Raw genomic sequence first — 24,924 nt, forward strand, 5'->3', positions numbered from 1 at the left:
TCATAACCTAAAAAGCCTAACAGATGTCCTGTCAGTAAAATTATTTCCAGGAATATGTTAGTATTTTTTACAAATTAGAGAGCTTCAGACACTGTTATTGAAAAACACCATCGGTATTTTATATTGATGCTCACGTATTTCCTAGGAGCAATTTTATCTACTTAATGGTGAAATTAAGCTGCTGGGATCACAATTAATTTGATTAAAAATATAAAGTTAAAATGAAAATCATGAATCTAACTTCAAGGCCATGATACTAAACCATAAATATATATTCGGTTATTCAGGTGTTATAAATGTGTTAAGCAAATCTAAGCTCTCTACTTTCTTGCCTTTTGTTACTTTATTTTATGAGAAATTCTCCAAAAACTGGCCAAGGAAGTAAGAAGCTGAAACTCAAATTCAACCTTTTAAGATGCTGGTATAAAGTTTTTAGATCAGTCTTATCCTCACATTATATAGTTCAACAACTCTGGGAGAACAATAAAAATGAACATATTTTGATCCTCAGTTATTTTTAAATGTATAATTATATATAGTTACTTCTGAAACAATATAATAATTGTTATATTTCAGGTACATGTAGCCTAAATGACAATGTTAATGGATGCTTTTAAATTGCTGTCTAATCTGTATTACTTCACTGAACTTCTGGTTTTGAATTAATCCATACAAGGTTCTTAGATAGATTACTATGAGCTGGTTCTCTCTCATAAATAATATTAATTATCTCCATTGAGAAATGTGTGAAGCACTCTTTCTGATTAGCAGCCCTGGGAAAGCTGACAACCAATTAGCAGTTCTTGAGTATGGGTGGGTGACTCTGTAAATGTACAACTGTGGAAGGCATACACAGCCATCCCTGTTGGGTCTGTGTGTAGCACTGTCTTGTCAGGAGGGTAATTAACTCTGTTTCCAGATTCTGATTGTCTCTAGGACTGCTGCCTCACTGTGCTGTCCTCTGGTGAACTGTAGGCCTGGCTGTGGAAAGCAGCTGTCTGCCAGCACCCTCTGTTCCTATGCATTCATATGCATACACACCCACACACTAAGAAAAGTCCTTCTGGAAAAACCTCTTTGTAGGCAAATTTCTAGAAAAAAATGCTTTTGTTTTTCCTTTTTATTTATTTTTCTTCTTCTTTTGAGATGAGGTCTCACTATGTTGCCCAGTCTGGTCTCGAACTCCTGACCTCAAGCAATCTTCCTACCTCAGCCTCCTAAAGTGCTGGGATTACAGAAAAAGTACCTTTTAAAGACAGATACATTCTTACATTTCTTTACAAGTGAAAAAATATTCAAGTAGAAGTATTAAGATAAATGAAGCTAACAATTCCTATCTGTCTCTCGTTTCTCTTATTACCTCTTCTTTCAGGCTTTAATAATGCCTTGCAGATTTTACATAGCTCTTCTTTGTAAATTCCCAAGCCTGCTTATTTGATTATGAGAGACAAAAATGAACAATTATGCTTTCTTTTCAGACTTACTTCAGGCGCTCTTTCTTAACGTAGTTTTATTTTTCTATTTTGGGCAGGGATTGGGGGGTTGGAGGGGGCTGAACTTGGTTAAGCAACGTGAATATCCAATGAGTAGGAAAATTCCAAAATGTCACTGACTTGACATGGCAGTTCAATGGCTAAATATATCAGGTCTCCTAGCCAGGGCCATAAAACTGGAGATAAGGCTGGCCAAGACAGCATCAAAGCTTGTCTGTTTTGCTGTATTTTCATATGCCAAGCTGTTAACACAGATGCTTTTCAAATGTGACCCATAACTGGTTAGAACACCTTTCAAATAAATCACCAAATTGTCAACATAATTGCATCTTGGGAAAGAAAGTACAGTGAAGACGAAATTTTCCCAAATGAAGCTAGAGGGAAAACTCTACTGAAGCAGACAATAAGAAAAAAAAATTGAAGATATAAAAATTCCCTAATCTGGAAGTGGGAATTTCCGTAGCGTTTGAATGTGTACTTAAGAAAGCCTCATTAAGTCATGGAAAAAAGTCTCTTACGGTTGGAGTTTTCAAATTCTTTTAGCTGCTACACATTTGGTTACCCTTTTTCCCTTTGTACACTTCTCATAACAACACCTACATCCTTGTAATTTCTGAACTACTTATCTCAGAGCAGTTTATTTTATTTTAAAATGAACAGTGTGCAAATGTTCCCAAGATTTGTATTATTTTGTGATCAGAAGAGGAAGCAAACCATGTATTTATTTTAGACCTATTTATTAATTTCGTATGCTTTTCCCAAGGAATCTTGGCTGTTAGACATATTAATATTTTTCTTCCTTTACCAAAAACATATTTAATAGGAAAAGATGATAGTATTATTGAGATTATTAAAAGACCACAAAAGACAAATTAAAAATTTTTTTTATAGAGTGGGGTATCTTTTTCCAGGAATCCAGCTTGAGATGGCTCACAAAATTATCACTGGATTCCAAGAATCTAGATCTTTCATACTTGTCTTACATTTTATTCTTATTCTTTTTATTGCTAACGTTCATAGGAATTATATTTTGGTAGCTTTAAGTGGAAATAATGTGTTACATTAATAGGTATGCGGGTTTGTGTGTGTGCACATTTAAGTAGCTATTTTCAACTTGGAGGGTGGGTCAGGCAGTCAGAATTTTGGTAACTGGAACCTAGCCTTCTGGGAAATGGTTGAAAACCAGGGAGGAAGGGTCTGCACGTTAGGGACAATACTTCATTCATTGTTTATAACCTCAGCACCTAGTACAGTTTGGTCTATAGAACTGCTCAATGAATGAACAAAACGGGAAAAAGAAAGACATCTAAGCACCTAAAGTCAGTGTACATTATTTGGCAAAGAAGAGCTCCCATTCAAAATTGTCCTAAGAGGCTGTATCTCTAATTTTCTAACTTTTAGAAGATTAGACAGTAAGTTCCTTAGGGTTCACACCACTGTGGCAGTCTTTTGCACATAGGAGGTACACAATAAATGAGCTCCACTGAAGCAGAAAGCCAGATCTGAAGGCTGTTGTAAACCAGACACACTTAATAATGGTGAAAATGGAGTGCAAATCCCCAAATCCAAGCCGTCCAAAATGAGATTACTCAGTGATGACACTCGGTTTCCTGAGATGGGTTAAAATATGATCATATGATCTGTATCTTTGGCTTAAGAAGGCAGAAAAGTACACAAAGCATTATAGAAGGCCTCCCATAAAATTATTAATGTAAGATCTGACATCCCAAATTTTAATTATCTGGAGAATTCACTTCTGGAACTACCCTACTCCTTGATGATGCCAAATAAAAAGTGTTATTAAAATAATCCTGAAAACAGCTAGGCAGTCATTCAACTCAGGAGCTCATCTTCTACTGCGTGAAGTTATGGGCACTTTTGCTGACTGCTTGGCAAACTGACAACCGGGTTAATTAGAGACCGACAAGAATCAGAGAAAGAAAAGGAAGAGTGCAGAGCAGAATGTACATGTGCTGGTGATGGTATCCTGGTGCCTGGCAGACTGATGGGGGCTGAGCAGCTCATTTACTCAGTGGGGACTTAAGTGCCAATGGTTAGGGCTTGGGGCCTAGAATTTGGATGGATATGCACAAGAATGGGCAGAGGTCAAGCCTGACAGGATGGGAGAGTGGGTCGGGGCTCTTGGGTTGAGTAATGTCCCTAGGTGGGAGGATGCAGGAATAAAAAAGTAGAAGCAGAAAACAGATCCAGCTCTCCCAGAAGTCAAACAGCAAGGTCAAAATTCCAGTCAGAGGCTCATGAGAAGAACCCGGGATCAAAGGCTGGGCCACAGAGTTCAGAATAACAGTAACTGGGTCTCAGCAATGGGGATGGAGCCAGGAGTAGACTGGCCTTTGAATCTAAGCCACAGTGATCAAGTACTTTGACATTCATCATCTTATTTTTCTCATCCCATCTTCTCACAATGAGGGTCTACTGGGAAGCAATGCCAAGGTCATGGATTTGGAGTCAGAAAACATAGCTTGAGTCCCTCCTCTCTCATTAGGCTAACATGTTATGATGGACCTCTCTGGGCTTCTAGAAAATGGGAATACTCATTATTTCTACCTCACAATATTCCTATAATGCTCAAACAAGCTTGTCAAGAAAAGACTATACTGTAAGGGTGACAGCAACATTACTTCTTGTTGTAATTATTGATGTCATGCTGATCTTGTCTCCTCAGAGCTATAACTGATCTCAGGTAATGGCTAATTAATGAATTCTTAGCCCTTTCACAGACCTCAAATGCGCAGCTGATAAACAGTATGGCAATTGGTTCAGCATTCTGAACCCTGCCTGTTGCAACTTAAGCATCATTTTTTGTCTCTACTGATAACGTGAAAAGCATCTGAGATGGTGGGTGGGTCTGTGCTATCTTTTCATATGGTCTGGTAAGCTTTGGAGCATGTTAGTGACCAGCCAGTGATGCCTTTCACATTTGCTGAGTAGCAGTCTGATACCATTGTTCTACATTTTGACTATGTCTATGATGTCTCCAAGAGAACAGAAATCTCTTAGTAATCAGCTAATCCAATGTGGGTCGAAACAATGACTCTGTGTGCCTGGCCCCTGTTCTTCCTCTCTCATGATGGGGGCCTTGCTAGATCTTTAGGGACAAGGGCAAACTCATCACAGAATCATTTATACTACTTTTTATCTTTGCCAGTGTTTCTTGCCACTCTCAAGTTGAAAGATACAGAAGACCTATTTCTAAAAACTGTCTTTCACGAGCAGATCTCAGTGTTAGGAAGTCAGGGATCTCAAACATATGTCAACAATAAGAGAAAGTTCAACCAGTACTTTCATAACAAGAACTGTAGGGGCTCCTCATGCAATGAGTCATGTTCTTAGTATCTCTGTCACAGGACTGTGGAGCACACCCCCTGTGGAATTCGTCTAACATAAAATCTCCATGGAATCTTTTAAAAACTTGATTCCCAGAAAGGATGAGAGACTTATGGCTTTGAAAAGATCTGAGCTTGCCGACCCTCTCAGTATGCAAGGCCCGAGGCCATCCCAAGTGGATAGCTTATTATCTCCAAACATATTACAGCTTCCCTAACAAATAGAGACTCCCTGAATTGTTTTAAAAGTGAGCTGACATGCAGGGCAATAGCTGTCCAATTAAGGTGAAAAAGAACGTGATCTCCTGTCTTCGTACTGATAGGCAAACTAAGGGGGTTCAACCACCATGCAAGGCACAAAGGCACAGGCACGGGCAAATGGTAGGCACTGAATATACATAAAGAAGCATATAAATATACCTCATTAGATTATGTAATAGATCCAAGGCAGTCTCAAATTATATCATGAATGAATACTTTTTTAAAGCAAGGAAATGGGGATCCAGGTAAATTTTAGCTAGAAAAGAGTAAGCTGCAGTCAGGGATGAGGTAAGCACACAGAATGCATACTATGAGTTCTGGTGCTGGTCGAGCGGTGGCTTGCAAATCAACTCTCGGTTTGCTCCAGCAGCCAATGTGAAAGTTACATGATTCGCAGGGTCCACAAGGTTCAAGTACTTGGCCTTAGGATCTTGAGGATTCTTAGTTGTGTTTCACTATGCTGCTGCAAAGTAAGAGCTGGAGTCCTGGGACTGCATCTTTTTACTGGCAGCTAACATTAAATTCTGTGATCTCAAATGGTCCATATACCTGAACTAGGCTGTGTTTCAAACAAACCAGATAACCAGCTAATCTCTCAGATGCAAAAGGTAAACTCCACTGAGGTGTAAACAGGTATTCTGTAGATATAAATGGTAAATAAAAATTTGGTCAAACTGCTGATCAACCTAAACTCAAAATATTTATAAAACAAAACGCATGCTTTCTGGCAAATTTCAAAAACATGTTACATTTCCTGTATTGCTCAAAGCATGTCAAATTTAGATTAAACTGATGGTATGACCCCTGGACCAAGATCTGGCTTTGCTGAGTCCCCTGGCAACAGATTTCCCAATCTGCATTCTGGGAGCTCATGCAGGGGAGTATTTGGGAGTCTCAAATTAAGAGGCTGATAGGTGGGTATGATGCTGCTCCTGCCACCTCATCAGCCACCTGTGATGGGGAGACCCACAACATGCGCAAGAGGCGTTCTTTAATGGATATTTCCCCTCTTTGAATCTGTCCTACGATTTTAAAATAGTATTGCAACAGATGGTTTATATGCTTGTGTGACACTGTATCTTCAATAATCAGATAGATACAGCACAGAAAAGTTCTAATGGGGGTTTAACAGTGACTCACTGGATTTTTCGCTATCTTCAATGCTAACCCTCATATATTAAGCAATGTGAAATCATTTTGTTTTTATAAGATATACTTAAGACTATACCAGGAAACAGTCTGGTATAATTAGAAGTGGAATTAGATAACTAAAATACTAAAAATAAATTATATTAGAATCACTACCTATTTTGAGCTGTTTCTATAGGCAAATTATTTTAGTCTAATTTATTTAAAAAAATGTTGGAATAGAACCCCTGCAATTTCAGAAAAACGTAATACAGTATATGACCATTTTAATATATGCCTCTAATTCCTAGAAGTCATAAAAATACTATGTAGTAGGTGAATTGATTTTTTTTTATAAACACACCAGGAGTTATACTTACAAATAAGTGTTATTGATAAAAGTACTCACTTTTAGAGGCTATATTCTTATGCCAAAATGCTGTTCATGTTAAAATTCTGTTTGAAACCTCTTCATAGTTGCTTTCAGAGCAAATTACTATGTCATAGAAGACAAAGTGCCTTTATTTTACTGTCACTTTTTGCTTCCTCTAAAGAGTTTTACTCAGCTAGATTGGCCACCTTTTTTTTTTTTTTTTAAACCAGACTTCAGCATAAATGACTTTGGCTATTTCCTAGAGTCTAATAAACCTTCAAAGTCAAGGGTTTACAAAGCTAAGGATATTCAAAAGGATGTGCTATGATCTCTAAAGTCAGTTTCAAAAGAGAGGCACCAAAAATATTCTGAATCACTGTATTCCTGGAGTAAGTATACATTTTTCCCATATAACTTGTGAAAGGAAAAACACTTCACTTGAATATGTACATTTTAGTATGTTTAAAAATAATTTTATTATCTGGTGGGACCTTGTATTGGTGGGAATAAACAAACACACTTCATAGGAAAAGTGTAATCAGGTGCTTTAAATACAGGAGTGTTGAGTCCAATCAATTCCTTGGGACTGAGGCAAACAGTAGAAGGAGATGAAGATGAGGATTTTTAAAATAAGATGGTCTAATATAGCCATGCTAGGTAAAATGGTATCTTTTGAACATTGGGCAGTATGATTACTAATTAAAATGTTAAATTCTACTGGGTAGACAAAAGCTAAAAGTAAACCAATTCTGTTATTTATCAATGGTTGCAGCATAAAGAAGATGGAATCTTTTCTTTTTAAAGTCTGCAAGCCTTTTCTGAAGGGCATGTCTCTTAATAACCTTCATTAACTTCTGTTTGGTTGCCTAAGAGTTGTCTCATCCAAAAAAAGTTTAGCACAGTCTCAAAAGAGATTGTGTTTATTTAAGCTTGTTGGAAAAACATTCCTATCATTTCGGGAATGACTAAATATTTTTCATTCACATAGTTGGCATTCCAGACTATGTTTTCCTGCCTCTGTTGATTAGATGAAAATTAGCAGGCCCAAGTCTGATCTATTAGATGCAATTATTGTCTTAGTGGGAAAATTATCAGACTCCCAGCAAGAATACCCTTTTAGGTATGGGAAGTAGACAGCAGAGGAAATAAAGAGCAACCCACCCCCTTGCACGCCACTTCAACAGGGAAATACTTAACAGCTGAGCTCTGTAAACTCAGGGGCAGAGGAATTTCTAATCATGTGTTTCAGAATTAGCTCTCAACAATTCTGAACATTTAAGGCATTGATCAGTTTGGTCATCTAGCAAATTAAGAGTATAAGACCAACCTTCATTTTTATTTGTAAAACTTGGTTCAGTATGGCAGTCTTACTCAAAATCAAGTACAAAGTGCAAGGCATTACCGACACAAGCAAAGACATGCTGGACTTGGAGAACCAGCAGCAGGACTCCTAGGTATAAGTAAGAATAACCATTTCTTCTCCATTAAACTACTTCCACAACATTTATTTCTACACTTGTTTAACTATTAATGTAAGTGGTGGATCTAACATGTAAAGAAAGCCACTCATATAATGTACATGTTTCTATATAGCTGTGAAAAAATCACAAAATCTTGAAAGTGACATATTAAGGCCAGATATGAGTGTCTTTTATATTTATTTTACCTATATTCTAGTTTTATTTTAAATATGTAAACATATTTTAAATGATCAGAGAAAAATCAAAATACGACAATATTCATCATTGAAAAATTTCTGATGTTTATGTTAAAGACCTAGGTTAACAAATGGTCATTTGCTACGCATTTGTTACCCAACATATGACTTTATTTGGACAAGCAAAAAATAGACTGTGTTATATTTTCATTTCCATTTATGGAACTAGTTTCCAGGACGTTTAGAGTTAAAGGATAAAACACATGCCTAACAGTCTTTAGGCTATTACGAATATTTTATTATTCTTGGCTTACTAATAATAGCATAGTATATGGCACTGAAGCAATACCACCCATAAACTGAGTTTTGATCCCTGTTATGTACCAGAATGTTAATAACATGTGACCCTATGGCATCTTTGACTTCACTGCCTCTTGGGGTCAGCCAAACTATGTTTGACTCCGTGCCACAAAAGCAGTAGCTTAATCATTTGAGATACTGTTCAGTGAGGAAGCATTATGGGCAGGGCTGGAAACATTTTTTCTTGTTTCAAAGAACTCCCACCCAGATATGTGCCTGGTACAGACTTTTCTGGCAGCCCAGTGGAAATCTCATTAGAAGGGCAGCTTGATTCAAGCTATATCATAGGCCTTCAGGGAGAGAATATAGTGCTTCTATAAATTTGGGATTGATGAAGAAGACGACAGTACATTTGACAGCTCACAGAACTCCAGCCTTTTAGAGAAGCGCAACTTACAATATTGGGTGAGCTGAGACTGAAGTGGCTTACTAAATCCACATAGGCCAAGACATGCCTGACATCCAGTCTTCAACACTGTCCCAAGTAGGACCAGGATTCCCTAAGTAAGAGATCCAAGAAAGCCAGGTGGCAGGAAAAAAGACAGTTGATTTTTTGGTTCAACCACATTCCATCCTAAACCCAGAATTAGAAAGAATCCAAGCACAGTGAATCTCTTATTCCTCTATCCTCTACTTCAAGAGTTAAGTCCAGGTTAGCAGAATTATTAGGCCTGAAACTCAGCTGGGTATCTGATAATTTATCTGCAAATAGCAATTTTAACTTTTTATTAAGAAGAAAACTTAAAAAATACTGAATACTATGGACTCTGATATACCTCTCATCCAGCTTTAACAATCTACAAATAACTCTTTGACTTCCTGTCAGAGATAAGAACATGGATTTTGCTTTGTTTTCAGACAGACAGAAATAGTAGAGGGGAAACTACCCATCTGCCCAATGGCAAGCATGGAATTTATTTACTGGCAACCTGAGTATAATTCTGAATGCTACCTTTTAAAATATTACCTAAGTTGTTCCTAGTTCTTGAAAAGTGATACTCTGGTGTTGGCTTCAAAATCCCTAAGGTCATCAAAATCATCAGCTCCTCCCTGCAGGAGATGGTGCACATAAGGAGGCCTGAAGAACACTCAGGTCACAGTGGCCACCTGGGCAGGGTCCAGCCGCAGCCCAAGATGAGAGGGCAGATCAGGTCTGACAACAAGACTTCAAAGTCCCCAGGAAGCTCTAATCTCTTGAATCAGGTGTCACAGCTAAGCTGGCCACACACCTGTCCACATCTCTTGAATTTTTCTTATTGAGTAATCATGGGGATGTTATAGATGTCATGTAGCCAAAACTTCCCTCCCCAATACCTTATCTTACCTTCAATTACAAAATAGATTTCTAATGGAAATAGCAACCTGTCCTCAGGATCCCTCTGACATTAAGAATCAGCTTCGGCAGCATTTATACTTGGTATTATTGAAAAAAAAATTAGCAAATTATTCTCAATACCTAATGACAACGTAAAAAAAATCCTTGCCTGTGTAAGTAACTGAAATGCAGTGGCATCTACACCATGCACAAGGCATCTTAAAAACAGTACATTAACGTGGCAGCAAGCATTAGCCTTAGAGGGTCTGGGAAGCCCCACTTAAACTCTGTGATTCTGGACTTCAGTGGCTGAACTGGGACAGAACAAACCACAGAATACACATCAGTCTTGGAAGGTCCATGAGGCTGCCACAGGGATGGAGCCCAGAGCTGAGTGCCCATCAGAAGGGTGAACCGTCAATGCAGGAAACTGGTCCAACTGGCCTGTAGACATGTGGGCCCACCTCATGTGATACAGTTCCACAACACTCTTACTTATGTTCTCAAAATGTGTTTTCAGTGATAAGCACCCTGACATTATTCTTCCTTCAAGTAGCAGATCAGGGGTCCCAATGGCCATCAGCTTTTGACGCTCTGGTTAAGGTAACCCTGTATCAGGGTCTGCTCCCTCACTCAACTAAAAAGAAGATCTGTAAGAAGGGTCTGGTTGGGACATCCTGCTCCAGTCTTTCTTTCCTCCTCACTGCCTTCACTTATTATTTACTCATTTAAAAATTTTGAGCATCTACTTACACATCACATGTTGTTTTAGGGATTCAAAAGAATATGCCAAATTCTTTCTTTACAGGGGGATGGAGCCTCTTTCAGGGTATAATGCACTGCAGTGCAGAGGCACTGTCCATTCAGGGTCCAGGGTCTGGTCCTGGGGACACACTGTGCTGTCAGTTATGAGCTGTATGACCCTGGGCAAATTACATGGCCTCTGAACTTTGTGTTCTCTGATGGTAAACTGGGATGACAGCACCCCTACCGAAGGGATGCTGTGAGGATCTCAAATTAGTTGCTCCTCTTAAAGCACTTAAACCTGACACATAACAACTGTATGAAATGTTAGCCACTGTCATTAAGGGTTACAAATAACAGTGGCCCTGCAGATGAACACCTAATTCTGCTGTCCAATCTCTTTTTTGTTTTTAGTTTTTAAGGAGATTAAGGCCATGTCGTCTATGTATACCCTTCGACTGAAAACTTTATATGCTATTCCACACGTTTCCACCCTAGCTCTTTACAGGGGTCAGAAAATAAAAATAATGAGATCGATAAACAAGAGATGTAGAGAAAAGCCAACAAAGCAAAATGTGGGAATATAATCAGTTACAGACTGGAAAGGCTTATCTGTATACCTGAATTGGGTGTTGACAATAACTTGCTAAGAATTCATCATGAGAGTACTTAAGTGCCAATTTAAAAAGCACTTAGGTACTTGTGAATCAAGTTAGCTGTCAAGTAACAGCCTAGTCTTTAAGGGCCCCCAGGTTCATGTCCCTAGTCCTCCAGGAGTAACCAAAAGGCACATTATCTTGTCATTTGGAAGGTATGTGTCTCCAATAACAACAGCCACAATAAGGTTCTTCCTCCCTGGAGGTCCTAACATGCCATATTTAGTGATGCTGTTAGTTTACTTAGAATCTAAAACCACAATCCTTGTGTGGGGTCCTTTCATCTAATTTCATACTCTGATGATGTACCTAGAGACTGTAGCTAACAGGGTAAGGGCCAACACTGGTTATGCAACTGTGCACAGAGGAATTTATTGTGTGTATAAACTAGGTAAATACCAGTGTTTCTGGTTTTCCTCTAACTATTTCTGGGTGATTGCTTATTTATTGCACATTAACACCTTGCACTTTTTCTTATTTCATACAATCCTTTTGCTACCCTGAAATCATTTGAAATTATATTTAAGTATGATATTGAATGACTGCTGAGAAAAAATGTCTTCAAATGATCCCAGAGACTTTCTTGGACCCTATAAACTAAGCAGTAAGATCCATTCACCTTGTGTTATTTTGTAAGTTTATTATTAGTAGCGATAAATAACCCTTTAGTATAATTATCTTAAGCTGTGCACTGTTTTTTAATCCTATACTAAAATAATCTGTGTTCTTATTATTAATACATCTTAAAATGAAAGCGTTATTGGAGAGTAAATACATTCATATGAAACTCACTACTCAACTAAGTTAAAAACAAAAACAAGAAAAGCAAGATAAATTATTTCTGAGAACCAGAAAATGGAATCTTCTGAAAGGTTTGATGAGAGATCAGAGACAGAGCATGAAAGAGACAGAGAGGAAAAAAGGCCAGCAGAACTTTACGGCTGAAATGACAAGGATGCTGAGCTCTGTTGAGGTGGAGGGGGCTGCCCAGACCTGAGGCTCTAGAAGTGAACTCAGGGATGCATCTCAAAGGCATCTTTCCCGAGGTCTTCAAACTGCGAGGAGACAGTAGGTGGACAATCACATTCAAAATACCTGGAGTAGTTTTCAAACTGCAAATGATTTCCTCCCTTGCCTCCGCTGACTGCCCTCACGCCTCAACAGAGCCAAAAGCCAGAGGTGAGTAGAGATGGGTGAGGGCACTAGAAGCAGGGCATGAGTTAGGCTGGGATGCTGTGTGGGGCAGGGGAAGCAAGCACAAATGGAGCTGAATCTGACAGACTTCAGTTGATCCTCACTCAGCCACACAATGGCAACTACACCCTTGGGGGAAATGATCTAAATCGCTCTAAACCTGAATGTCTTCATCTCCAAAATGGGATAATAAAGGCTTCAGCAGTGTTGCTGTGAAGGTTAAATGAAATTGGGTACAAATGTGATGCACTTACCCCACCATACCTCAACGGGGACATTCCCTTTCTCCTGGTTTAATTTAAAACTCAGCCTAAATAGGTTCTTCAAAGTTAAAGGTTATCTCTTACTTATCTTTGTGTCCAATGCTGTATCTGAATTCCAGGAGGTTCTTAATTTTTTCAAATTAATGGCTCACCAAAACTGTAACTCTTTTCTCAAACAGTAGATGATTAGATTATAACTCTATGCAGATGTTGCAGAGACCAAATTCTAACTGACCACACTAAGATTCACTCCTTATCCAAACATCATTGTGCGCTAAGAAAATGGTAATAAATGAGTTATATATATATTTACCTGTTCACCAACTGCCTTCCTTCTCTACTCTTCATGATGGATATGCTGATGAATGCAAAAGGTGGGTGCAAAAGGATCAGTCTTCCTTTCATTTACTTCCAGAGGAAAGGCTCTTTTATTCTTCAACAAGTTTTTAAAGTTTTATTTTGAATTTATGACACAAGACCCATGAGGTTAAAAGGCTAATGTTTACTGGATTATGAATTTATGCTTTCATTATTCCTACCGTGTGTCCCAAATATTCGTAATTAAATATTTCAAGTTGGCAACAGATTGTCCCTAATTCTTAGGGACAGACATTCTTATCTTCATCTGCTTCAGTAAGGCACCCTTTCCTGTAAGGCCGACTATACAACCATCATATGTATTTCTACATGCTCTTTTTTTTCCAGCACTGAAATGCTGCCTTTAGGGAATGGGAGGAGTATATATACATGTAGGGGTGGGTGACCTCCACAAAACTGGTCATCTGGAAGCTATAAAGTTCTGGAGTGTGGCAGCTGCACTCTGAGTACAGTAATGACGAGGGAATCGGTGATGTCAATAGAAATAGAGTCCTCAAGCTTAAACTTTTATATGATTTTTAAGGTCTTTAATAAGTCTAGCCCCTCAGAGGCTGATGAAGCTAGTCAGGCAAACTCTGGAGTCTGAGTTTATTAACATTTCGGTGGAAGCAGAAGATTTCTTTGTGCTTAAAAGACTTAGTCTCCTTAACTGACTTTCTGGAAAGGTAAGTCCATTTTTCAATATCTGTTTTTAGAAATTCTAGAAAGATCCATCTTCAACATGGATTAATTTTTGATCCACATTAGTTCATTTTACTATGCAAATGTACTTCTTAATGCTGGATACTCTCTATTAGAAATGTCTGTATAAATATTCAAGCCCTTGTCTGCACTAACAGACATGGACACAAGATTAAAGACTGACATGAGTTAAGTATGCAGAGAATCTTCCCAGGATGGAGGAAATGATCTGGAATAGGAGTCGGGACAGAAAAACTAGTCCAGGATGCCTCAGGCTTCCCTCCACTGAACAAGAAGAGACATAGCAAATGCAGGTAACCACGACATAAATAACAGCACTAGAGGAATTTCAAAGCCACAGCCATTGGGATATGAGAAGTAGAACAGATACTCGGTGATGGCACTAGGCAGTGCAAATTGCCTTTGATGGTTCCAGTCTTTTCTTCTAGTTGCCAGGACCCTTGGGCATATGGAAGCGTCACAAGTCAAACCTGCTAAGATTGACTCATCGGTCTCATTTTCAATTTCATTTTGTGAAGTTGACCTTTGGGTGTTAATTAGGTTCAAAGTGAACTTAATTAAAATGTATATATTCTTATACTGTAAAGTATTCAGACGCGCATATTTGCAATGGCAAAATAACGACCACACTATTCTCATTTTACATGTGCAACATTTCCCTCAAATCATTAGTTTGAGCTGTTTGATAAATTTGTCGGCAACTGGTAACAGCGTGAAGCAGACATTATGCCCAAGGAAATAAACAAACAAGAACATACACTGGTAGAAGCTTCTCCAACAGAAGACATTCGCCAGGGACTCATTAGCATCTACAAGATTTACCTTCGCACACGGGGCAACACTCCCCAGGCACTTTCACAGGGTTTGTGCAGGTCTGTCCGCAGACGGTCGCAACGCAGTGGCGTTCACCGTTGACGCACTGGCAGAATGTGCAGTCGTCTTCCCGCCACCGGTCTCCGTGGGCAAGGATCAGGCCATTGGCATAGCAGCCAGCGGGATTATTAAAAGGATACACTGGATCTAAATGAGAACATGAGTTCAGAGTTAGATTGAGCATATTCTAAATCTTATCTCTGTCTGTACCCAGAGACATTTTTTCCCTGGGTTCTAGTCATCAGCAGTTCTATTCCCACTGTGATCAACAGAAGCTCAGGGTTGCATGAGGAGTCTCTGGGGGTGCATGCAAAAGCAGCTGTCACACTGAATTTATGTCTACTCATCCTGACACAGCAGTCCCAGAGAAGAGGATCTGTAGTCTCAAAACCAACGTGCAGGTGCTATCACTCTGTAAAGTTGGAAAGCTTTGTGGCAAGAGCTGTGGGTTGGTAATTAGAAAACATGACTCCATTTTAGGCTCTGACAATGTCTTCATAGTTGTAGACATAAATGTTTATCAAACCTCAATTTCCCTACCTGTAAAGCGGAAGCAACAATGCCCTGTCTGAGTCAGAGTGATATTGTTACTTCTAGAACTCTTATCTCATGTGCCTGCAGGACCATGTGGGCAACAGTGCTCTTGCTGTGGACTTGTTCATGACAAGGCTGGTCTAGACATACCATGGGTCACTATGCCTTGGAGGAGGGCTGTGAACTTAGGCCATTTTTTCTCCCATAAGCTGGGAAGCTAAGCTGCAGCCCCAGGTGGGAGACAGAAGTAGCCAAAGCTACTGTTAAAAAAAAAAAAGTTTCTGAGGTTATTGACAAGTATATAAATACTGCATATGAAACCCTCACTTATCCATCTATTGAGAGCAACCAGATAAATTACTCAATTTTCTTTCTCAGAAATACATAAAAAACTGGCTTCAACAAACAACTACTGCTGTGCTGGGAGAGGAATCCAGACAGTTTAGAGTTTGGTCATCATTATTCTAAGGACATAGTAGGGCATTATAATAAAGTCAGTTAGAAGGTCAACATTTAAAATAATGCCATCACAGCATTAGGAAGGCACGCTGCCAGAGAGGGAGGCGGCCAATGGACCTGAGCAAGATACGATTTTTTAAATTCCTGTGTAAAAAGTATTAGAATACATATTTTTCTATGTTGAGCCTGGATCTGAATTCCAGGAAGTGAGACATAACCGGATCCATGCCCAGACAACTCATTATGATGACTACACAGAGGTTCGTATCTACATTTTTACAGCATCAACTGCTGTACAGTTTCAGAACTATTGCAGACTGGGGCAGGTAGGGAACAAAGCAATTAGGAAGGTTAAAAATTTGAAGTAATTCTTTTTAATTGTCAACATCACCTAAAAAATAAACTACTTTTCTCTTATGTTGGCTAAAATAACCTCTAATAGGGAAAAGGACTCACTGTTATGAACTACGTTAGGAAGGCAATTTTTATACTTTGAACATTTTCAGATCTTCAATATTATGTTGCAAATATAGCTCAAACATCAAAAGAAGAAAACTTTATGAAAATGAGGAAGTATGGAAAGTGGCATGACACTGTGCCCTCCCACTTTGTGTGCAGAGATCAGGCATAAGATTAACACATGCGACTTTAGATTGAAGACCTGGGGCTTGGTTAGGACAGGAAGGCTCACATGACCTTCCTTTCTGGGGAAACAGTGTTGTGCTGTCAGAAGAACACTACCAACACAGTCAGGCATGGAGTTATTATTACTGGCTGCATTGTAAACCCAGCCAAGTGACTTTTCTCTTCTGAACTTCAACATCCTAATCTGTAAAGTGTGTGGGTTGCAGCGAGTGATATTCAGAGCAACTGTTTTGAAATGCTTATTATTTATGAACATCAGTGATGGGAAGATGCAGCCTGTTGAAGGAACATGAACATATTACTTCTTGGAGAGAAGAGGGGAGTCCAGAGAAAGCAGATTCCTGAGAGTCACACCTGACACCTGGCTGGGCCTTGAGCTGGTGTCACCACCATCTGATACCACGACCCCATGTGAACCACCACATATTTTCAGAGAAGCAGTAGCAGGTCCCTGATCTCCCTGGAGGGGCCTAGGTATTATGACAGCAGCAGAGTTAGTTCCTCTCTGGGCCGGCAGGCTGAGACTGTCAGGGTGAGGCCCGCATTATCCTAACTGAGCAATCTGAAGTGAGCAGGTGGTGAGCTCTAATGCCAGGGTGAAGATAAAGCTTTGCCCTAGGACTTGCTGAGGAATTGCTAGAACTGCAGGGGAGGAATGGAAAACAACTCTGGGACATCTCACGTTGCCCATGGAAAGAGGTGACCCATCGTTTACACCCAGGCATAGCTTCCCTCAGGGAAGTGTTTCCACACACTCTACCTGGCTTTAACATGCTGAAAGACAGACCATGGTGTCCTAAAAATGGCTAAAAAAGGAACTTCAATATTCCTTTACTTTTGGATGAGACTGAATTAGGACAATTTTGATTTTAGAACTCTATACCATGTATACTCCTGTTAATCTGTAATCAGCACCTTTTCTTACCTTCACACACTGGGCAGCACTCTCCTTCGGGCACGTAGTACCTCTCGCAGTTTATCTCACCACACTGGGCGGTGAAGCAGATGGCAACGCCCCCTTGGCATCGACAGAACCGACAGTTGTCCATTCGAAACATGTCTCCATCATAATATTCCACGTTGTTAAATACGCAGGCTGGCTTTGTATCTGAAAAGAGTTAAAACAAACAAGGCATATTTGTAGTCATTTTTTAGTTGTGTCCTTTGATGTTTTTCAAACAGCCTCTAGAAAATTTCTAATAGCAGGAGGTTATAATTTGATGGAAATTTACTAAACTCAATATAAGTTCATGTAACAGAAAACAATAAAGCGAAGCAAAACAAAACAAAATAAAACACGCTGTTATCCAGTTTACACCAAGGAATAGAAATTCCCCCCAGGAAAATCTACACTGACTTCCTTCCATCGCAGACAAAGCTAACCTTTATGACCATGACACTCACATATCTGGCATGTGCTTTAAAGTGATTCTATTTGTTTGGTTAAATCATTGTCTACCTCAAATGAATGATCCTGCCTCTACATTAGGTTTTGTTCTGCTTCAAAAATTTTATTACGGTCTTTTTTGAAGTGGTGATGTTCTGTTCCTCCAGTGCTCTCTCTTAAATTCTTTTTCTCTATATATGATATAAACACGTATAATTTTAATAGTGTTTGGCCTTTAACAAAATACTCTCTATATGTATCACCTCACTTAATCCCCATAATGAAGGTCTGACATACGTATTATTATCCTGAGTTAAAAAGTGAGGAAATCCTAGGTAGTTTACTCAAAGTCATACAGCAAACGACAGAAGCAAAAACAGTAGCTCTTCAACCAAAACCCTGTGCTCTTTCCATTGTGCTTCAGGGTTATGTTCTGCTAAGGACTCATAGTCCTATATTTAGGAGTCTCATCATGATATCAATGATTTTTAAATTTTTCTCTGCCTTGAAGCACTCTCCCTACATTCATTCTTTAATTTTAGTTGATTTAAAATAACTCCCACCAAGATATCAGAAGAAAACACAACTACGGATCAGTATATTATAAATGTAGACACAAAAATCTTTAAAAACATTACTAGCAGACTACATCCAGCAACATATAAACAAAATTATACACCATGACCAAGACTTATTCCAAGAATGCAAGGTTGGTTTAACATCCAAAAATATTAATGTTAATATGACATGTTACAGAATAAGGAAAAAAAGCAACATGATCATTCGATAGACACAGTTTTTGGCATCTGACAGAATCTAATATTCTTTCATGATAAAAATGCTCAACCAACCAGGAATAGAACGGAACTTCCTCAACTTGATAAATGGCATCTACAAAAATCCTACAGCTAACCTCATACTTAATGGCAAAAGTCCAAGTGCTTTCCCCCTAAGATCAGGAACAAGACAATGAGGTGTGCTCTCACCACTTCAATTCGACATAGTAATGACAATTCTAGCCAGAGCAATTAGGAAAAATAAATAAATAAATAAGCATCCAGATTGGAAAGGAAGTAAAACTATCTCTAATTGCAGATTACATGGTCTTGTATGTAAATAGTTTTAAGGGATCCACTAAAAAACTATCAGAATGTATAAACAAGTTCAACAAGGTTGCAGTGTACAATTGCAACTCCCCAAATTGTGTTTGTATATACTGGCAATGAACAATCAGAAAATGAAGAAAACAATTCCAATCACAACAGCATCAAAAAGTATACCATACTTAGGAATAAATTTAATAATATAAGTGCAAACTTGTATTTGGAAAATAACAAAACATTTTCAAAAAATTAAAAAGGCCTAAATAAATGGGACATCCCGTGTTCATGGATTGAAAGACAACATTGTTTAAATGGAAATATTCCCCAAATTGATCTACATGTTCAATGCAATCTCTATCAAGCTCCTAGCTGGCTCTTTTGTAGAAATTGATAAGCTGATCGTAAAATTCACATGAAAATGCAAGGGACCCAGAATTGCCAAAACAACTGTAAAAGGGAGAACAAAGTTAGAGAACTCATACTTCCTGATTTCAAAACATAATACAATGCTACAGTAATCAAGACTATGTGGTACTGCCACAGGGATAGATATATAGTTCAATGGAATTGAGAGTTCAGAAATAAACTATCACATTTACAGTTATTTTGACAAGATGGCCAAGACTCAATGGGGTTCAAAGTCTTTTTTTTTTTTTTTTTTTTTTTTGAGATGGAGTCTCACTCTGTCACCCAGGCTGGAGTGGAGTGGTGTGATCTGAGCTCACTGCAACCTTTACCTCCTGGGTTCAAGTGATTCTCCTGCCTCAGCCTCCCGAGTATCTGGGACTACAGGTGCATGACACCATGTCCAACTAATTTTTGTTATTTTTAGTAGAGATCATGTTGGCCAGGCTGGTCTTGAACTCCTGACCTCAAGTGATCCAACCACCTCAGCCTCCCAAAGTGCTGGGATTATAAGTGTGAGCCACCACGCCAGGCCTGAGGTTGAAAGTCTTTTGCATTATCTACATGCAAAAGAATAAAGAAGAAAACCCTATGTCTCACACCATATACAAAAATTAACTCAAAATGAATCACAGAGTTATGATCTAAATACAACAGCTACAACTATAGTGCTCTTAGAAGGAAGCATAAGAGTTAATCTTTGTGTCCTTTGATTAGGGAGTAGTTTCTTAGATGTGACATTCAAAGCATAAGCAACAAAAGACCAAAACAGAGAAATTGGACTTCATCAATTTTGAGACTTAAAAGGACACCATCAAAAAGGTAAAAAGACAACCCTACAGACTGGGAGAAAGTATTCCTGATTTAAAAAAACTGGTACCGAGAACTCCCATAATTAAACGATAAAAATAATCTAATCAAAACGGGAAAACCTTTGAACAGACACTTCTTCAAATAAGACAGAAATGGCCAATAAACACATGAAAAGATGCTCGAATCATTAGTCACTAGGGGAATTCAAATCTAAGCTGCAATGAACACCATTTCGCACCCACTATGATGGATATAATTAAAAAATAGTAACGAGCACTGATGAGGATGTGAAGAAATTGGAATTCTTATAGATTTTCAGTGAGGATGTAAAAGCACAGCTGCTTTGGAAAACAGTTTGGGAGTTCCTTAATTTGAGTTACCATATCATCAAGCAACCCTACTCCTAGGTATATACCCAAGAGAAATGAAAATATATACCCACATAAAAGCACTATGAACAAATGTTCCTAGCAGCCCAAGAGCCAAGAAAAGGAAGAACCTAAATATCCATTAACTGATATATAAACAAAAAGTAGTATATCTATACAATAAAATATTATGTGGCCATAAAAAGAAATGAAGTTCTGATATGCAATATGACATGAATGACACTTGAAAATATTATGCTAAGTGAAAGAAGTCAGTCACAAAAGACAATGTATTAATATTATATAACTCTTCTTATATGAAACACCCATCATAGGCACGTCCATAGAGATAGAAAGTAGATTAGTGGTTGCCTAGATCTGAGAGCTTTGGGGGAAAATGGGCAGTGACTGCAATCAGTTCAGGAGTTTTCTGACGGCTTGATGAAAATGTTCTGAAACTGATTGTGTTGATGATTGCACAACTCTGAGCATACACCGAAAACAATAGAATTGCACAACTTAAGTTGGTAAATTGCATGGTGTCTCCTACAGCTATTTTTTAAAAAAGTACTCCTAAGCTGAAGAAAGTTCTCCTGAGGTGATGAGCCCTGCTCAATCTGCTGGTGAAAGCTGGAAGATGATATCCCCATCTTTCATGGGCTCTTCTGTCCGTCCCCAAATCATTTAATATGTCACCTTGCATGTCTAAAATACTTTCACTGCATTTGGAGGATATTTGCATTTGCATTGTACTCGAGGACAATTACTTTATTTTATAACAACCCCGCTAAGAAGACAGAACGAGTATTATTAACACCAGTTTTTTCAATAATGAAGATGAAACTTAGATGAGGTGATTTGCTTAAAGTCACATGAATGAGACAGTGATTTTATGTGTGCACACGTAGTACATGTGAATGTTTAAACTCCTTCCTTAGTGCTACATGGATACAACATTTTTTCAGAAAATTAATGTTAAAAAAGAATCATCTTACTATGGCTCAGAATTCTTCTACATACTTTTAGCTAACAAACTAATCTGAGTTGGGATTGAAAAGAACTATGCAGCTAGACTATAAGTTCCAAAAAGTATAGAAAACGGAGTACTTTTATACATTACATTTGCAGGCTGTGGAGCGAGGCAAAATACTGCACTCTAACAAAATGAACATCCATGGAAACTAAAAAAAATAAACCAATCAATATTAATTATTTGGTTGAGTTGATCAACCACAGCTACCATCTGGGTGAAGTCACAAACCCTGGTGCATGATCTGAGGAAGTGTGGAGGGCAGGTCCTGGTTATGAATAAAGCTGCTTCAAGTTGACTTGTTTTTATGGTAGGGTGTGCAGAAGCTTAAGCAGGAGGGGATGGGACTGATGAGAGAACTGTGGCACTTAGGTTTCACTAGCAAAAGCACAAGGATCAAGGGAGTGGAAGTGAGTGTTTCCACAGCCTGGAAACACAATCAATCTTTAAGGGTGAAAAAAAGTCACACAACACAATGAAATCTGTTTGATGTTCAGAGAGATTTATAGAGGCTCTTCAGAAAAGTATATGATAAAAAGGCTACCTGTGGTTTTTGAGGAGCAATGACCAATTACTTCTTCACCTATCAGGGGTAGATGTGAATCTCAGAACAGTGTGGAGATTGCCACAATCTCCACAAAAGGATGATTTAAGTGGATGTGGAAGAGAAAAGTGTTATGAAGAAATAATTTACTATGTAATTTGTACTTCTCAATATGAAGCACAGAAGTGCCTCTTTAGTGATTTTTGTATGTGTTTTGTGTCTGCAAAATTAAACTTTATGTTTCTAAGTTCTGCAGTCTTCCCTTCCTTCTTTTCAGAACTCCTAAAAGAGAATTTTGTAATATAGACTATTAGTACATGCTACTGCCTACCAAACTACACTGATTGGTGGATGGTGATAGACACACCTCAAAGATATTGTGGGTTCAGTTCCAGACCAGCTCAAGCAAGTCACACGAACTTTTTGGCTTCCCAATGCATTTAAAAGTTATGTTTACACTGTACCGTAGTCCAAGTTTGTCTAACCTGCAGCCTGCGGGCCACATGAGGCCTAGGATGGCTTTGAATGCAAACTTTCTTAAAACATTGTAAGATTGTGTGTGTGTGTGTGTGTGTTTTTTTAAAAGCTAATCAGCTATCATTAGTGTTAGTGTATTTTACATGTGGCCCAAGACAATTCTTCTTCTTCCAATGTGGCCCAGGAAGCCAAAAGATTGGATACCCCTGCTATAGTCTATTAAGTATACAACAGCATTATGTCTAAAAAACAATGTACATTCCTTAATTTAAAACACTTTATTGCTAAAAACTGTTAACGATCATCTGAGCCTTCAGTAAATAGTAATCTTTTTGCTGGTGGAGGTTATTGCCTTGATGCTGATGGCTGCTGACTGATAAGGATGGTGGTTGCTGAAGGTTGGGGTGGCTGTGGCAATTTCTTTAAATAACACATTAATGAAGTTTGCCACATTGACCAACTCTTCCTTTCATGAAAGATTTCTTTGTAGCATGTGATGCTGTTTGATAGCATTTTACTTACAGTAGAACTTGTTTCAAAACTGGAGTCAATCCTCTAAAACCCTGCTGTTGTTTTATCAACTAAATTTATGTAATAGTCTAAATCCCTGGTTGTCATTTTATCTGGTGAAGATGTTGTCACAGCATCCTCACCAGGGGGAGATTCTATCTCAAGAAACTACTTTCTTTGCTCATCCATAAGAAGAAACTCCTCATCCTTTCAAGTTTTATCATGAGATTGCAGCAATTCAGTCACATTCTGCAGGTTCCACATTGAATTCTAGTTCTCTTGCTCCTTCTACTACATCTGCAGTTACTTCCTCCACTGAGGTCTTCAGCTCCTCAAAGTCATTCATGAGGGTTGGAATCAACTTCTTCCAAACTCCATGTTAATATTTTGACACCTTCCCCTGAATCACTTGTGTTCTTAATGGCATCTAGAATGGTGAGTGAATCCTTTGCAGAAGGTTTTCAATTGATTTAGTTCTGATCCATCAGAGGAATGACTATCTACAGCAGCTAATCTTATGAAATGTTTTTCTTAAATAACAAGACTTGAAAGTTGAAATGACTCCTTGGTCCATGGGCTGCAAAATGGATGTTGTGTTAGCAGGCAAGAAAACAACACTAATCTTGTACACCTCCATCAGAGCTCTTGGGAGACCAGGTGCATTGTCAATGAGCAGTAATATTTTGGAAGAAATCTCTTTTTCTGAGTAGTAGGTCTCAATGGTGGGCCTAAATAATCAATAAACCATGCTGTCATCCAGGCTTTGTTGTTCCATTTATAAAGCCCAGGCAGAGTAGATTTAGCATAATTCTTAACAGCCATGGGGTTTTTGGAATGGCAAATGAGCACCGGCTTAAACCTAAAGTTATCAGCTGCATTAGCCCCTAATAAGAATCAGCCTATTCTTTGAAGCCAGGCATTGACTTCTTCTCTCTTGTTATGAAAGTCCCAGGTGGCATCTTCTTTCCATACAAGGCTGCTTCCTCTACACTGAATATCTGTTGTTCAGTGTAGCCACCTTCATCACTTTTCATAGCTAAATCTTCTAGATAACTCTCTGCAGCTTCGACATGCAGCTTGTCCCATCCCTCCACCAAAACAAATTAAAACCAAAGTGAAAAGAGAAGGACTATTCATGGAGGATGTTCTCTCCATCTATTCATCCAGGCTAGTGTTTTCAAAACTCAGGAGTTCTTGAGTTCTGTGTGTTTTTAAATCCTTAAGTTTTCCCTTTATTAATTATACTGATGACATGTTCTTAAAGTTGTGAATGTGGACTAGCCTCAATAAATATCTGGTCTTGCTAACTATACTCTCATAATTAATGGCTCGGTATTAAATACTATAACACTAAAAATATGTTTGCTAGTTTCAATTGGCTTATTCCACAGGGAGAAGGGGGAAAGTGTGTGTGTGTGCTGGAGGACACCAAGCATATCCTATTTCAGGAAAAGGGAAAGAGAACAACCCTTAGAAAGGATTACAACAATTTGTATCACTCTTCAACAAAATTAGCTTAACAAGGCCCCAGGAACACGAGGGGTGCTGAATAAACACACACTGAGTGGAGTATTTCTCTCAAAGTGCCAGAATATCCTCATTATTCTATCAGTAGAAGACATTATGACCTTAGAAACATTACGAGCATAATTGCTATATAGACAGTGGGTTCTTCATCGATGTTTTCTGTACTAGTGTTTTTTTAAAATTAACAGGTTGCAGGTCTGAATTTTCTAGGCCAAAATTTTACATGAGGAGCAAGCTGACGCTGGGTACGGCTCCCCTTTAAATGGTGATTTCACATGGTACTGTCTTAGAGAAAATTCTGTCAGGGCCAACATAAGATTACTTCCAGTTTTTATTAGCCTTTCGTATATGTCTGAATAAAACAGGAACTAATTACTG

The 24,924-nt window shown here is 38.5% G+C and overlaps 1 protein-coding gene across 5 annotated transcripts in view; it reads right to left on the reverse strand.

Annotated features, from left to right (window-relative positions):
- CRIM1 (cysteine rich transmembrane BMP regulator 1) overlaps positions 1-24,924 on the reverse strand; it is a 195,843-nt gene that overhangs the window by 56,380 nt on the left and 114,539 nt on the right. For all 5 annotated transcript variants that reach the window (XM_054473409.2, XM_063648817.1, XM_054473424.2 and 2 more), the window contains 2 exons: positions 17,308-17,490; positions 14,694-14,891 (listed from right to left, as the gene is read on the reverse strand). In XM_054473409.2, coding sequence (XP_054329384.1) covers positions 14,694-14,891; positions 17,308-17,490 — 381 coding nt within the window. The remainder of the gene's footprint in view (positions 1-14,693; positions 14,892-17,307; positions 17,491-24,924) is intronic.

The sequence above is a fragment of the Pongo pygmaeus genome, chromosome 12 (assembly GCF_028885625.2).
Source record: "Pongo pygmaeus isolate AG05252 chromosome 12, NHGRI_mPonPyg2-v2.0_pri, whole genome shotgun sequence".
Taxonomy (NCBI): Eukaryota; Metazoa; Chordata; class Mammalia; order Primates; family Hominidae; genus Pongo; species Pongo pygmaeus.